Here is a 13,771-nt window from a genome sequence, read left to right as displayed (position 1 = left end):
GTATCATGACAAAAGAATATGCAACTCAAGGAGACAAATTAATTTTACTCTATTTTCTCCTCACTTTTCCCAAGCCACATGAATAAAAATAGTATTTTACTTTGAAATGCCCAGTTAGTTATTTAAGTCATTCATTTGAAATACAGAGTTTAGCATTTCTTTTTAGTTGCTTTATTGTTGACTTTTCATAAGTTTCTAAAGTCACTGAATAAAATTTCTTATTGCTACAAATTGCCAAGTAACATACCTCGAATAGGTATGGAGTAGTAAAACGGGGAGGAGAATCAGAGTGACCCAGAGCACAGTGTCCTAAATCACAGCGAGCTTGGATTCAACTGTGGTGATTCTAGATGTATATTTCTAAGTAGACCAGGGACAAATCCAGGTTTCATGGAGCCTAAAATTTATACAATTCTAAGAGCCTTCCTTGGGGAAAAAGTTACAAAATTATGAATACAAAATTGCTGAGGCAAAACTTAAGCTTCATTAGCTTCATGGTAAATCCAACTCTGAATTGGACCAATTAAAACCCCACGCATTGGAAATAATTTTAATTAGTTTGTCAGCATTTAATAATACCAAGTACTGAAAATATTCAAGGTGCTTTGACATCTGGTACCAATTAACAATTGAAGGCTATTGAAATGGTTAAAATATTTTATAGCATAATGAACAGGGGAAGTGGCAACTCATACTGTGCTGAAGTGTCCTTTATTTAAACTTAGAAAAGAGTTTAAATAACAAGCAAATGAGTAATGCTAACAATAAGAAAGTAGCCAAGAGAATTGAAAGCAAAACTGATAAGGAAGGAAACTTTTGAGTTTTTGACTGAAAAAATAGATTTCTATAAACTAAAGTACCCAAATGGTTGTTTAAATAATTCATTTGAAATCAGACAGTTATAAGACATTATAAGACAGCCAGGTATGTGGTGCTTCTTTGGCTTATTTACTTGTTCAGTTATTTTCATAGGTGTTACAGCTGTTTCTAACACTCATTAAAATAAACATCAAAGTTTTAAAGTAAAATAATGTTTATTACTATGAGCATAATTTTCCCTTAATAAAGCCACCTGAAATCATGACAGGTATGAGAACCATCTGAGGACAGCACAGACGATTCCAGGCAGAGGGAGGATCCAATAGAAAGGCATGGTGACGTGAAACAACATGATTTATCTCGACAACTTCAAGTACCCTGGAATGGAGGTGTGGGGCAGGGAATGCCGAGGGGTGGGACTGGAAGCTAACGGGGGGCCAGATAAGAGTCTGGTTTGCCAGGCAGGAGACAGACCTCACTTGAGAGGTACTGGGGAGCTGCTGAAGGCTAGGTGGGGAGCACCAGGATGAGATTTGTGCTTCTGAAAGATGCACCTAGTGGCAGTGAGAAGAGTGGCTTGGAGGACAAGGAGACCAAAAGCAGGAGAGCTGCTGAACAGTCCCACTGGGGAAGGAGAGGAAGTCACTGATGAGACAGTATGGGGAAGAAGATCAAAAGAATCTAGTCAATCTTTGCCAATGGAGGGTGAGGATTTGTTGAGCCTCATTCTCTGCTGTAGCCACAGGACTGAACCCTGTGTTCTAAGTTTCAACAAAAATGAAACGATCAACAAGGTCACATACCTCAAAACAATGAAGTCCAGTGGTGTCTGGGAGTGATAGTGAAGTTTTCCAGTGGAATTTCAGTGGAGTCGGTGGGCGGGAGTGTGGGGAGTGGATGGGAGGCAGGCCAGTGGCGGGTGAGACAGCAGCTAGAGTGTCATATGAGCATGAGGGCTCTTTCTAAAAGAGGAGACATCCAGACTTACTTACATGCAGGAAAGTTGTCAAAAGAATTGGCCAGGTTAAAACCTCAAGAAATTGAGGACAGTTAGATGAAGCAAACTCCGTGAGGATATAGGAAGGGATGAGACCAAAGGAGTACAGAGGGGCGAAGATGTAGAGGAATCAGACCCTTTGTACATTGCTAGTGGGACTAGAAAATGGTGTAGCTGCCATGGAAAAAGATTTGGCAGTTCTTCAAAAAGTTAACATGCATTGAGTTACTGTATGACCTACAATTCTACCCAAAAGAAGTGAAAAGAGGGATTCAAACAGATACTTGTACTTTTGCGTAATGGTCATTGCAGCATTATTCATAATAACTCAAAGTGGAAAGAGTCCAAGTGTCCATGAACAGATGAATAGATAAACAAAATGTGTTATATACATATAATGGAATATTAATCAGCCATAAAAAGAAATGAAGTTCTAATACATGCTATAACATGGATGAACCTTGAAAACATTAAGCTAACTTAAATAAGCCAGACAAATATAAACTCCACTTATACAGAGGCTAGGGGGAGGGCAGAGTTATTAATGATTATAGAGTTTCTGTTTGGGGCGATGGAAGATTTTTAAAAATAGTGGCAATGTTTGCATAATACTATAAGTGTAATCAATGCTGTTGTATATTTAAAATGGTTAAAATGGCATATTTCGTGCTATATGCATTTTATGACAAAACTTTAAAAATGTAATGTCAGCCACAATATACATGATAGATCAATTTGGTCAGTAAAATATTCAAGTTTTTTATTTTTAAAAAATAAGAAGGAATTAGTACTGAGCAAGACAAAGATCTCTTCCTCCTAATTGGGGGCATAGGTGAGATGTGTGCAGATGTAACTAAGATTGCCCTTGTGTGACAGTTAATTTTATATGTCAACTTGACTGGGCTAAGGGATGCCCAGATAGCTGGTAAAACATTATTTCTGGGTGTGTCTGTGAGGGTGTTTATGGAGAAGATTAGTGTGTGAATCAGTGGACTGAGTAAAGAAGATCCACCCTCACCAGTGTGGGTGGGCATCATCCAATCCCATGATTGCCCTAACAGAACAAAAAGGTGGAGGAAAGGTGAATCCACTCTCTCTGTTTAAGCTGGGACATCCATTTTCTTCTGCTCTTGGACATTGGAGCTCCTAGTTCTTGGGTTTTCCCACTCTGACCAGAACTTACACTATCAGCCGCACCCATCCTGCCCTTCCCAGGTCTTTGGACTTGGGCTGAATTACACTACTGGCTTTCCTGCTTTCCCAGCTTACAGCTTAGTTACATCTAACCAATATCCTATTGATACTGTTTCTGTAGAGAACCCTGATTAATACACTTTGTCTTCAGGGACATTAAGGGAGTTCCTGACAACCTCTATTTTCTTTGCTAATCAAGAGGCAAGTTCCTCTGCTTAAAGTGGACAGAGGTAGGTAGAGGTTAATAAGGAGCTAGAGAAGAACAGTGAAGGTTAAGAATGGCCACCAAAGGGAGTGGAGAGGGGTATGATGGAGGATAAATAAAAACTGTTGAAGTATTCTACTGACCCAGCTGAGATTGGTACAATGCAAATGCATAGTCTTCCATCTTCATGATTTCTTGATTTTTTTTTTCCAGCTACACCAAGTACAGGAATTAGAGAAGCTGGATTGCTGGACTCTTCCTGGATGGGGTGTTTGTGGGATGGACACAGTGGAAGGCTAATAGCTTAAGCCTCTTAAGAGGACTATTTTAGAGGCCAATAAAAGAATGGCTCCCATGGTCAACCAAGGGGTTCAGACTTATTATAAAAGAGGAGTCTAGGCCAGGCGCGGTGGCTCACGCCTGTAATCCTAGCACTCTGGGAGGCCGAGGCAGGCGGATTGTTTGAGCTCAGGAGTTCGAGACCAGCCTGAGCAAGAGCAAGACCCCGTCTCTACTAAAAATAGAAAGAAATTATATGGACAACTAAAAATATATAGAAAAATTAGCCAGGCATGATGGCTTATGCCTGTAGTCCCAGCTACTTGGGAGGCTGAGGCAGGAGGATTGCTTGAGCCCAGGAGTTGAAGGTTGCTGTGAGCTAGGCTGATGCCACAACACTCTAGCCCAGGCAACAGAGTGAGACTCTGTCTCAAAAAAAAAAAAAAAAAGAGGAGTCTAAAGGGGGCTCATAACCCTGGAGAAAGTAGAATTGAAATGAAAAAGTGAGTTTAATGGGAGTGAGGAGTAAGAGATAAAATTGGATATTGGGCTTTCAGTGTTGCAGAGGTAGGTCTCTTCTGGTTGATGACATTATAGGAGTAGGCTCAAAAAGTGAAGGTGAAATTGCAGAAATGATTCGTATATTAGAGTAGACTAACTGACATCACAAATAGATGAAAACATGTATAATAGCTTAATGATAGCAGAAGTTTATTTCTTGCTCATATAAATACTCCAGGGTGGTTGGTGGGGATGTCCTGCTTCATTGTAATTCAAAGACACAGGCCAATGGAGGCCTTGTCATCTTCAAGATCATCTGGATATTGACATCCAGTTAGTATAAGGGAGAAGAGCAAGGATGAGCCCATGTAGGTGGTTTCATGGGCCAGACCTGAAAGAGGTACGCATCATCCCTTCACACCTCATTGGCCAGAGTTTAGTCACGTGGCCACACCAAATTACAAGGAAGCCTGGGAAATGTGTAGTTGTATATCCTGGAAGAAGAGCAACCAGCAGCCCCTGCTACACTGGGACTTCAAAGCCATTTTTTAAAGCATTTGCTCTTTTGATTCTGCTACTTGGTTTAGTTCTTAAGTCAGAGATAAATTTCAAAAAGGCTAAGATTAAAAGACCATCTGAAGAAGATTTATCTAACAATACATGAGAAGTCTTCACTTCTAATTCTATATTCTAAGTCTGTCCTTTTTAAAATCTGCCTAGATTAATCTCTGTGACCCAGTTTCCTCATTTGATGAAATGAATTTTATTCATTTTCCTTCATTGGAAATGTATATAATATACATTTTTTTTGCAATATGGCCCCTTTATCACCCACCTTGTGCCAGCAGTAAATAAGACTAGGAGATACCCATGAGGTCACTGAAAGCATTAGCCCTGACAATGATCCAAAATGGATTTTGTGCTTGATTTAAATACAAGACCCATTTTACTTATGACTGGTACTTTAACAAATGAGGTCAAGACTTTAGAGCCACACAAATAGTTTCTCTGTGTTAACAACTTCTCAGTGTTAATTTGTAAATAAGGTGAAGCCTCTCCAATATGCATATGATCCACCCCAAATTTTCTACCAATAGGGAAGATGAGGCGAGCGCAGCCATTGGCTGAGAATGTTGAGCTCATAGTCACTCCACCCACAATGAGCTGTAGATGCAGAGTGTGGGGGAGGAGCCGGTAGAGGGCCCATGCCCCAAAGAGAAATTTCTCCCCCCCCAAGAGACTTTGTCCCAAGAGCCATGTGATAAGATTCAAAGGGTCTTGGTATAACCTAAAAATAATAGTTCACCATCTTCCTTTCCAACATTATATGGAAATTCTTCAGAAAACAAACTCTTGTCTCAGTGGGGAAAGGCTGCTTAAAGAAACATGGTGAATTACTACAAAGTACTAGGGGTGCCTCAAAATGCTTCCTCCTTTGACATCAAGAAGGCTTATCACCAGTTGGCTCTGCAGGTGCATCCAGACAAGAACCCAGAGAACAAGGAGGCAGCTGAGGAGAAATTCAAACAAGTAGCAGAGGCCTATGCAGTCTTGTCTGATGCCAAGAAACGAAACGACTATGACAAGTCCAGAGGGAACCACACCAAAAGGGAAAACAGACGAGATGGCAGAGACAAAAAACATTTGGAGGAGGAATGGTGCTTTGAGAGGCCACACCATTCCTTTCAGGATGTCTTAGAAGATGAAGACCTCTTCTCAGGAGATTATTTTTCCATCGGCCACAGGGACAGGGACAGGAGATTCTGCTACTCCATCTTTGATGTGACTCCCATCTTGGACACAGGATTTTCCACTTTTGTATCTCTGGGATCCAGATCGAGTCCCCCTACCTCTGAGACATTTGTACCCTTTGTCAGCAGTGGAATGGGAAACTTCAGACTGGTCACCACTTGTAGCCAGATAGTGAATGGCAAGCAAATTGTTACAAAGAAAGTGATAGAAAATGTGAGGGGGAAGACTGAAGGGGAAAAAGAAAGACTATTTTGTCGGATTCCTCTACCTCATCGGTAAGGAGTTGCTGCTATGTTCTTTAACAGGGAAACTTTCATGTGAGGCTGGGCTGTTTTGATGTTTACCAAAGACAGAAGAATTAGAATCTGAGAGTGTGTTGAACTTGAATGGACAGAGGACAGCTTAGTCAAAACCTCTCATTTCACAGAGAAGGGGGATCATGGGCCAGATGTTGACACAGGAAACCACTAAGCAGCAGAGCAGAGCTTTCAGCCCAAGTCTTCTCATTCTAACTTGAGCCTCCTTTCCCTAACACACTGTCTAGGACAGTAGAGACCACCACACATGTGGCTATCTGAGTCAGCCGAGAGTCCCTACCTTCAGAAATCCCACTGACTTCTCCAACTTTCTTCCTGCCCTACCCTGCAGTTCCCAAGTTGCTGCTTTCCTGACAGCTACTCTTCTCTTCCTAGCCTCTTTCTCTTTGATGCTTCTCTTCCCGCCTCACCTTCTTTCTTCCTATACATGTCCACGGACCATATCACAATTAAGCTCAATTCAAACAGTTGCCTCGGTATAGATTAATTGCTAGCAGGGAGAAAGAGTGAAAAGTAAATTGGTTAAAATCTTTATGTGCTTTTTAATTTATTTTGTTATTTTTTTAATTATTAGTTTTTAGAGACAGGGTCTTGTTATGTTGCCCAGTCTGGCCTTGAACTCCTGGGCTCAAACAGTCCTCTTGCCTCAGCCTCCCAAGTAGCCTAGACTATAGGTGCATGCTACCATGCCCAGATTTGATATGATTTTAAAAACAGTTAGCACTTATTGAGTGCTCAGCAGATATCAGGAATTCTATCTCAGTAATCTTTTCAGCAGTGAAATACAGTAGCTACTTTTCCCCCCTCATATAGGTAAGAAAATGAAGCTTAGAAAGATTAAGTAACATGCCCCAGGCCCCACCTAATAAGCCATAAAATGATGTCTTAATCTAAAGCACATGCTTATCTACTGAGCTATAACATCTATGGATCCTACTCATTTGTTTTTAAATCTAGGGTCTTCCCCTCCTTGGAAATGTAAACCTAGCATCTCTGAACCTTACTTCAATGTTTGAGTACTTGCTGGAACTTATTAAGTATGCAAACATTTTGAATTTTGTTGCCCAACAGGAACTTGAAGGTTACATTTACATGAAGACTGAATCAATGTAAAAAGTTTCACTGAAGCTAACAAATGATTATCTGTTAACACAGAATCCCCAAGATGTGAATTATCTTTTTGTTTTGGCTTTAATCTTGATGTATATGCAAAATCTTGAGTTTGTTTTGTTTTGTTTGTTTAGCTGGAGCTGGTCACACTCCAACCCCTTCATTTATATTAATAAACAGCCTGGGATCCAAACGAGCTGTGCCTTATGGAAATTTACTGGTAGAGTCTGCATTAGAACCTCTGTCTGTCAGTTTCTCCTCCCAAGTTCATTCTGGTACACCATGCTGATTGGCAAAATTTGGATTTCATTTGCATCACAAACATAGAAGTTATGTAACCAATTATTAGCTTTCTTAATCAAGGAATTTCCTGTGTGTGCAATTTTTATGAGACAAATGTTTTTTGTAGTCTTTGAAGTTTTTAATCTCAGTAAATTTTCTGAACCTGAACAAGAATATGCCTGCATCCCTCTGGCAAAGTGTAACACACTTGCAGAAAGGAAGCAGAAGGTGGATTTGGAATCAGAACACATCCCATTTCTTTCAAAGACTATACATTTCCACTCGGTAGTCACTGAGAACCTCCTACATGCCAGGCACTGTGCTAGGTGCTTTATATCAATCATTTCTAATCTCCAAAGACCTTCAGGGGTTTATTTCCATTTTACAAGTGAGGAAGCTGAGGCTCGGGGAGATTAAGTCCCTTACTCAGGGTCACACAGTGAGTTGTGGATCCAGACCACTTGTCAGTCCTGAAGCTTGGTTTCCATGACGCTGTGCCCACCCTCAGCGTTTGGACTGCTCTAGTCGTGGTTTAAGAGGAAATTCTTGCTGTATGGATGTATATTCATTTCAATATTTCTAAAATGAGGATTTCCAGATGGAGCTTTCTTTTACTAACCCTGGTTTGAGGTGAACTGCAGTATGTCTACTGAACAAAGGGAAAATCAAATCACAGCATGAAACGTGATTTTTCCATTTTGTCTTAAGTAAAATCCAAATTTCAGCATTTTTCACAGACATACTTGGCTTTTGACAGAAATGCTGAGTTGTAGAAGGACTTTTCTGCCAGCAAAGGTTTTTTTAAAATTCACTTTGAATTAGTCTAGGAAGTTTTCTCCTATAAAAATGAAAGCAGTGTTATCTCTTCCTGATGCCTGTTTAAACTATGCAGCAAGTTAGGTGTGAGCAAACAGCAGCAGAGGAAGGAGCGAGAGCAGGAGGGGCTTCGCCATTTGGTAAAACCGCCAGTCCCATCTCCCTGTGCAAAGCAGAGCCTGAGCCCTAAGGGGACCGATGTCACTCCTGTGACAGCGCAGTGAATGTCTTCAGCACCGTGGCTGATTTCCAGGTGCCAGAGGCTCCTCTGCCGACTCTCCAACTTGCAGGTTTTACTAATGAGCAGTCTTTAGGATTACTCGTTGCCTAAATAGAAAAAAAAAAAAAAAAAAAACCAAAAAACCCCACAACTTCAGGATCAGAGAATCCATTCCTGTGTCCTTACGTAATTTTCTGCTCTTGCCCTGTCAACCAACTGCTTCTTTGTGTATCATGGTTTTGAATAGTGGTCTCTCACAAATTAATGTGAGACAGTTTTCTCCTAGTAGCTGACAAAATAAAGGTTTCCAAAACTCAAAAACACAGCGGAGCAGTTAGAAGTAATTCCTTGTGCTGCTCTGGTGCGTGTTAGGCGGTTGACAAGTGAAATGAGGACTATGGTCCTGTTGAGAATGATGGAAGGGATGATGACAAGTGATTGAGTAACTCATAGCTCAGGGAGCATTTGCAAGAGCAGTTTCTCATGGAATTCCATCAGAGACCCCACCAAGCCAGAAGACAGAGGAGCAAGATTCTTGCCTGAGGTCACAAAATGGGTGTTTCTTCAGCCCCTAGCCTGGTGCTGTTTCGCCCACACCCTCAGGCATGCAGAGCACTTTCTCTTCATAACCTGGCAAGGATCATGAGAGAGTTTGGAGGAACAGCCCCTGGGGAACTGTGTAGGAGGGAGTCACAGTTTTATGTAGTTGTAGTTACACACTGTGTCCCCTACTCTGTTGGTCAGTGGGGGGCGTGGGGTTGGGGGTGGGAAGGTATAGGAGTGAGTAAGATCACGAACAGAAATGTTGAGATTCACCAGCCATGCACAGCTGGTCCATCTCTTGAACCAAAGTCTCCTAAGAAACAGCTCAGATTCTTAAGAGACATAAGGTTCCCACAATAAACAATAACAAAAATAAGGTGGCATTCAACATTATTCTCCCGGCTTTCTTTCCAAAGGTTTCAAGCCACTTTATCTATTTGGGGTCCTCGTCTCTTTTGTTGAAGCCCATTTTATTTTACCCTAAATCTTTGAAGTCTCCAAAATATCTGGAGTGATTTTGTGCCGGAAGTGAGTGGGGAATGGACTCTGAGCAGAACAGGAAAGGGATTTGCAGCTGGGAAGGCCCTAGCCCTCACTCCCTTATTTGGAATTTTGAGGATCCATTGGGAGTGAGTGCAGTAGAGGCCCTCAATGTGGATGGAGAGGTTGACTTTCAGGTTGAGGCAGGATGGTTCTCCTTTTAAAGGGCAGGAAAGAGTCTCCCAGAGGGTGAGTCATTTTTCGAATGCCATTGTTATGATAGACAAGACTCCAGGAAACTTAAGACTCTGGTCCCCATTGGGCCATCTAAAAAACATATTTAAATGTCAAGAGAAGCACAAGGGGATTATAAGAGAACATGGGCTTTGGCTGTAGATAGATGAAAGTTCAAATCCTATGCTCCCTTTCCTAACTTCTTGATCTTAGGTTAACTTCTTGCTTATCTTTGGCTTGCCTATAAACTAAAGATGATAATTTCTGCCTATTCTAATTTATAGAGTTGTTTTAGAAACTAAGTACACCGAAAATTCTGCATAAATGTTAATATATTTTATAAATGGAAAGTGTCATTATTCCTTTCAGAAGCAATATCTTTGATCCTTAAGGGTACATGCTCTAAGCTTGCCATCAAGTTTTTTAAGATGTGATGTTTATGATATGATCTTGAATAGATCAGCTATGGATTGTGTTTAATCCCAAAATATTTAAGTAAAAGTTGGAAGATAAAAATAGAAGATTCCATTTTCTTCCATTTTGGCACTACTAAAGTAATGTTTTTTGCTTGGGGACAATTAGTATGACTTTTGCCTTTGAACTTCCTTTTTTCTTCATTATCCTTAAGCTTTTTCACTCACATGTTGGCTTTACCTTCTGCTTCCATTATAGGAAATTGATGGGAAATCCCTGCTATTGATGACAAGAAATGATGTGTTGACAGGACTTCAGTTAAAATTGGGGCCTGCTCTGAAAATCTACGAGTATCATGTAAAACCTCTGCAGACAAAGCATTTAAAGAACAACTCTTCATAGTACAATCCAATTGGGGTCTTAGACCTCAAGAAATACATAATGACATAATTTGGTTTCATGTGATGAAACTTTGTAAACAGAATACATACATGTGTATATGTAAAGACTTTCAATCAAATGAAACGTTATCCTATTGGATAGACTAGGCAATTCATCGGCTGACCTGAATTCAGCCAGGAGGGGCAAGGACAAGATGTGCACAGGATGGTTTTCCTTTTGGAGTCTGTCAAATAGAATGTTCTTTAACATGTTTTGGCCCTCCTCCCCACAAAGGCTTTGAAATCATGATGATTTTCTTTGTTTCTTCATAGATTGCTTTCCTCAAATCCTTAAAAAAATAAAAAAGAATTTAATGGAATGAGCATCTTTTGGTTGAGACTTAGGAAGAGTAAAAATAAGAAAACATGGGGAGGGGGAGAAAAGAGAAAGAGATTGCTGTCTCCCTTGAATTCCTCTGCTCCTTAGAGCTTGTGTTACTTGGATGGAATTGCCGACACCCTTTTTTATAGAGGGTCCTCCACTTGACCTTATTAAGGTTTTATTGGGATATGCTGCAATGTTTGAAATGAACATGCACCATGGCCCCTTCAGGAGCAGAATCGTAGCTCTGAAAAGAGAAACTCCGTTGTGTACTGGGGATATCCATCCACATTCAGCTCGCTTTCACAGGGGGGTAATGGTATTTCTGCATTGATTTGCTTTTAAATTGGTTCTTTGTTTCTGAAGACAGCATTTTTTTTACTTTATGGTTTGTATTTATAATAATTTGTTTCTGAAGAAATTTGCCAAGAGTTATAGATCAAAAAGCCTTGTTACTAGTACAGAATATTTTTATACATATTCCTCATGATGGTGTAATATTTTTTTAATTGTCCTATGCTTTGTTTGATTCCTGGTCTGAGTACTTGTTTTTAAGAACTTGAAAAAGTGGGCTTGCTGCATCTCTGTTCAAAGAGACATTTGTTCAATCTCTGTGTGTCAATGCCTTGTTGAATTGGTGCTTTGTGGTTGCAATAAAGCATTGCTTCAGTTTATGCCCAGTGTATCTTTGATCTTTTCTGTTGTTTCTTCAGTTAAGATTAAGGATTAAGGTCTCCTGGAAACCATGGAGAGAAAATTAAGTCTTTTAAAAATAACCAAAACTTTAGATGTAGAAATTACATAGATCTACATGTGGATTTACCATCTTTATAAAGTGAATCATTCGAGTAGATCTCATTCCTTCTGTTACCCTCATCCAACAACCAATTTTAGGTACCTTTTTAGCCAAAGGTTTTTTGTTTGCTGTCAGCCAGTTGGGGGTCATGACTTTTTTTGAAATTCTAATGAAAGATACCGACCTTCCCTCCATACAAAAGCTCATATTCCCACATACAAAACTTTGCAGAGAATTGATAGACTCTCTGAATTTCCCTCTGCTGCCTCTCGAGTGAAGAGCCCCTCTGTTAGAGAGTGTCCCCTGTGGAGATAATTTCTGTAAAGAATAGATAGCATGAAGACGAGAATGAAAAAACAGGAAATGGTATAGATAGTAGGTGGGGCTCAAAAATGCATTGCAAATTAATTTAATTATAGAGCTTATGGAGTACCTGAAACTTAATAATGCTTTGTTTTGCACTGTAAGTGGGAAAGGTGATTACAAAAGTGATATTTTCTGTCCATGAGTTTCCACAGTCTACCTGAGGCAGCAAACACAAAACCAGCAAAAGGCAGAATATGGTTAAGCGCTACCAGGAGTGATGGAGACAAAAGGTGAGAATTGCAGCTGCTGGAGACCTGGGTGGGAAAGAAAGGACTCCTGGGTCAAGGAGAAGGAAGATGGAGTGAGGACCTTGATTAACACCTTTCTGAAGCAGTTTCCCACAGTAGAATGGTGGTGATGCTGACCCTTCTCTACCTCACAGGGGCAGCGTGAGATGTATCTGAGCCCTGCTTCTGTGCACCCACCTGATACCTTCTGTATTAGTTTGGAATACTTCTGCCTGTGAGTGATGGTAACTGTCTCCCTGACCCGCCCCCACACCAGGTAACATAAACAAGATAGACGCCTACTTCCCTCCCATGTAAATGCCCAGATAGCGGGGCCAGGGGTGGTATGGCCCTCCATGATCTTAGGGGTACAGATTCCTCCTATGGTTTTGTTCCATCACACATGACATCCATTCCCAGAATCATGTCATAGCCCAAAATGCTGCTTCAGCCTCACCATTGCCATTTGATTTCCAACCAACAGGGAGAAGAAAAGAGGAAAGGAACAGACCTTCTTCTTCTAAGGGCACTTCCAAGAAATTGTACATACCGTACTTCCTCTTATATGTCGCTGACCAGAATTCAGTCACATTGCCACACCTAAGCTGAAAGGGAGCTTGAAATATTTCCCTTTTTTTTCCTTGGAAACCAGGGGCCCAGCTGAAATTCAAAGTCCCTGTAGATAAGGGAGAAGGGATATTGAGGGACAACTTGTTCTTACCACTGTCAGCTGACCACTAAACACTCAGAGTAAATGACACTAAAAGTGTGTCTTTAGCTGTATTTTTCTCCAGATTTGAACTTGGGCTCAAGTAAGTCAGCTAAACTTCAGGCCTGAACTGCTCTATATACTTGATGGATGGGGGCTGGGGAGGGGAGGAAAATAATTTAAAAGCAAACAGAAAAATATAAAATCCTCCCTCAGCCTCTGATGACAGCTTTCAGGCAAAATTAGCAAATTAAAGATAGTCTGTCTTCCTTACCCCCAGAATAAAGGGCTGCGACAGACAGGACAGACAGGCCTGCACACCTTGGCAATAACTGAAGGTGCTTCCATCCCCCTCCCTCCAGGGGAAAAGCAGTGGGATCAAATTAGGCCACACACAGAGGCTGGAAGTACTTGAAATTCAGCGGGTGGGTAGCCTTTGTCTCCAGACAGCTGTAAAAATGAGAGATGGCTGATTCCTTTTCACATCACACTAGATTTCTATTAGTATGATCTGGATCTGCAGCTAGTAGCAAATACACGTGCTGTGAGGGGAAGCACTTCATGAATGTGAGAATGAGCACAGCCTGATGGCAATATATTTTACGACAAAGGTTTACATGAGAACCGATTAATGTTGAATTTGATTATTCTCAACCAGAGAGGCAGACAGGATATTAGACTCACAAGGAATTTAAGACAGTAATCGCCACTCCAAATCCCCTCCCCTCCCCACTCCACATTCGAACCT

At 40.8% G+C, this 13,771-nt stretch overlaps 1 protein-coding gene across 2 annotated transcripts in view; it reads left to right on the top strand.

Moving 5' to 3' along the window:
• Positions 1–11,599, top strand: part of SAMD13 (sterile alpha motif domain containing 13) — a 40,666-nt gene extending 29,067 nt beyond the window's left edge. The window contains exons 1-2 of one of the 2 annotated variants that reach the window (XM_045547658.1): positions 4,744–6,022; positions 10,422–11,599. In XM_045547658.1, coding sequence (XP_045403614.1) covers positions 5,382–6,022; positions 10,422–10,449 — 669 coding nt within the window. In that variant the 5' untranslated portion in view covers positions 4,744–5,381 and the 3' untranslated portion in view covers positions 10,450–11,599. Of the gene's footprint in view, positions 1–4,743; positions 6,023–10,421 lie in introns of those variants that run through there. The other variant, XM_045547660.1, reaches the window with a different exon arrangement.
• The last annotated feature ends 2,172 nt before the right edge of the window (positions 11,600–13,771 follow it).

This window comes from Lemur catta, chromosome 3 (assembly GCF_020740605.2).
Source record: "Lemur catta isolate mLemCat1 chromosome 3, mLemCat1.pri, whole genome shotgun sequence".
NCBI classification, from domain to species: Eukaryota; Metazoa; Chordata; class Mammalia; order Primates; family Lemuridae; genus Lemur; species Lemur catta.
Note: the sequence above shows the minus strand (reverse complement) of the source record. Positions and strands in the feature narration are given on the sequence as shown.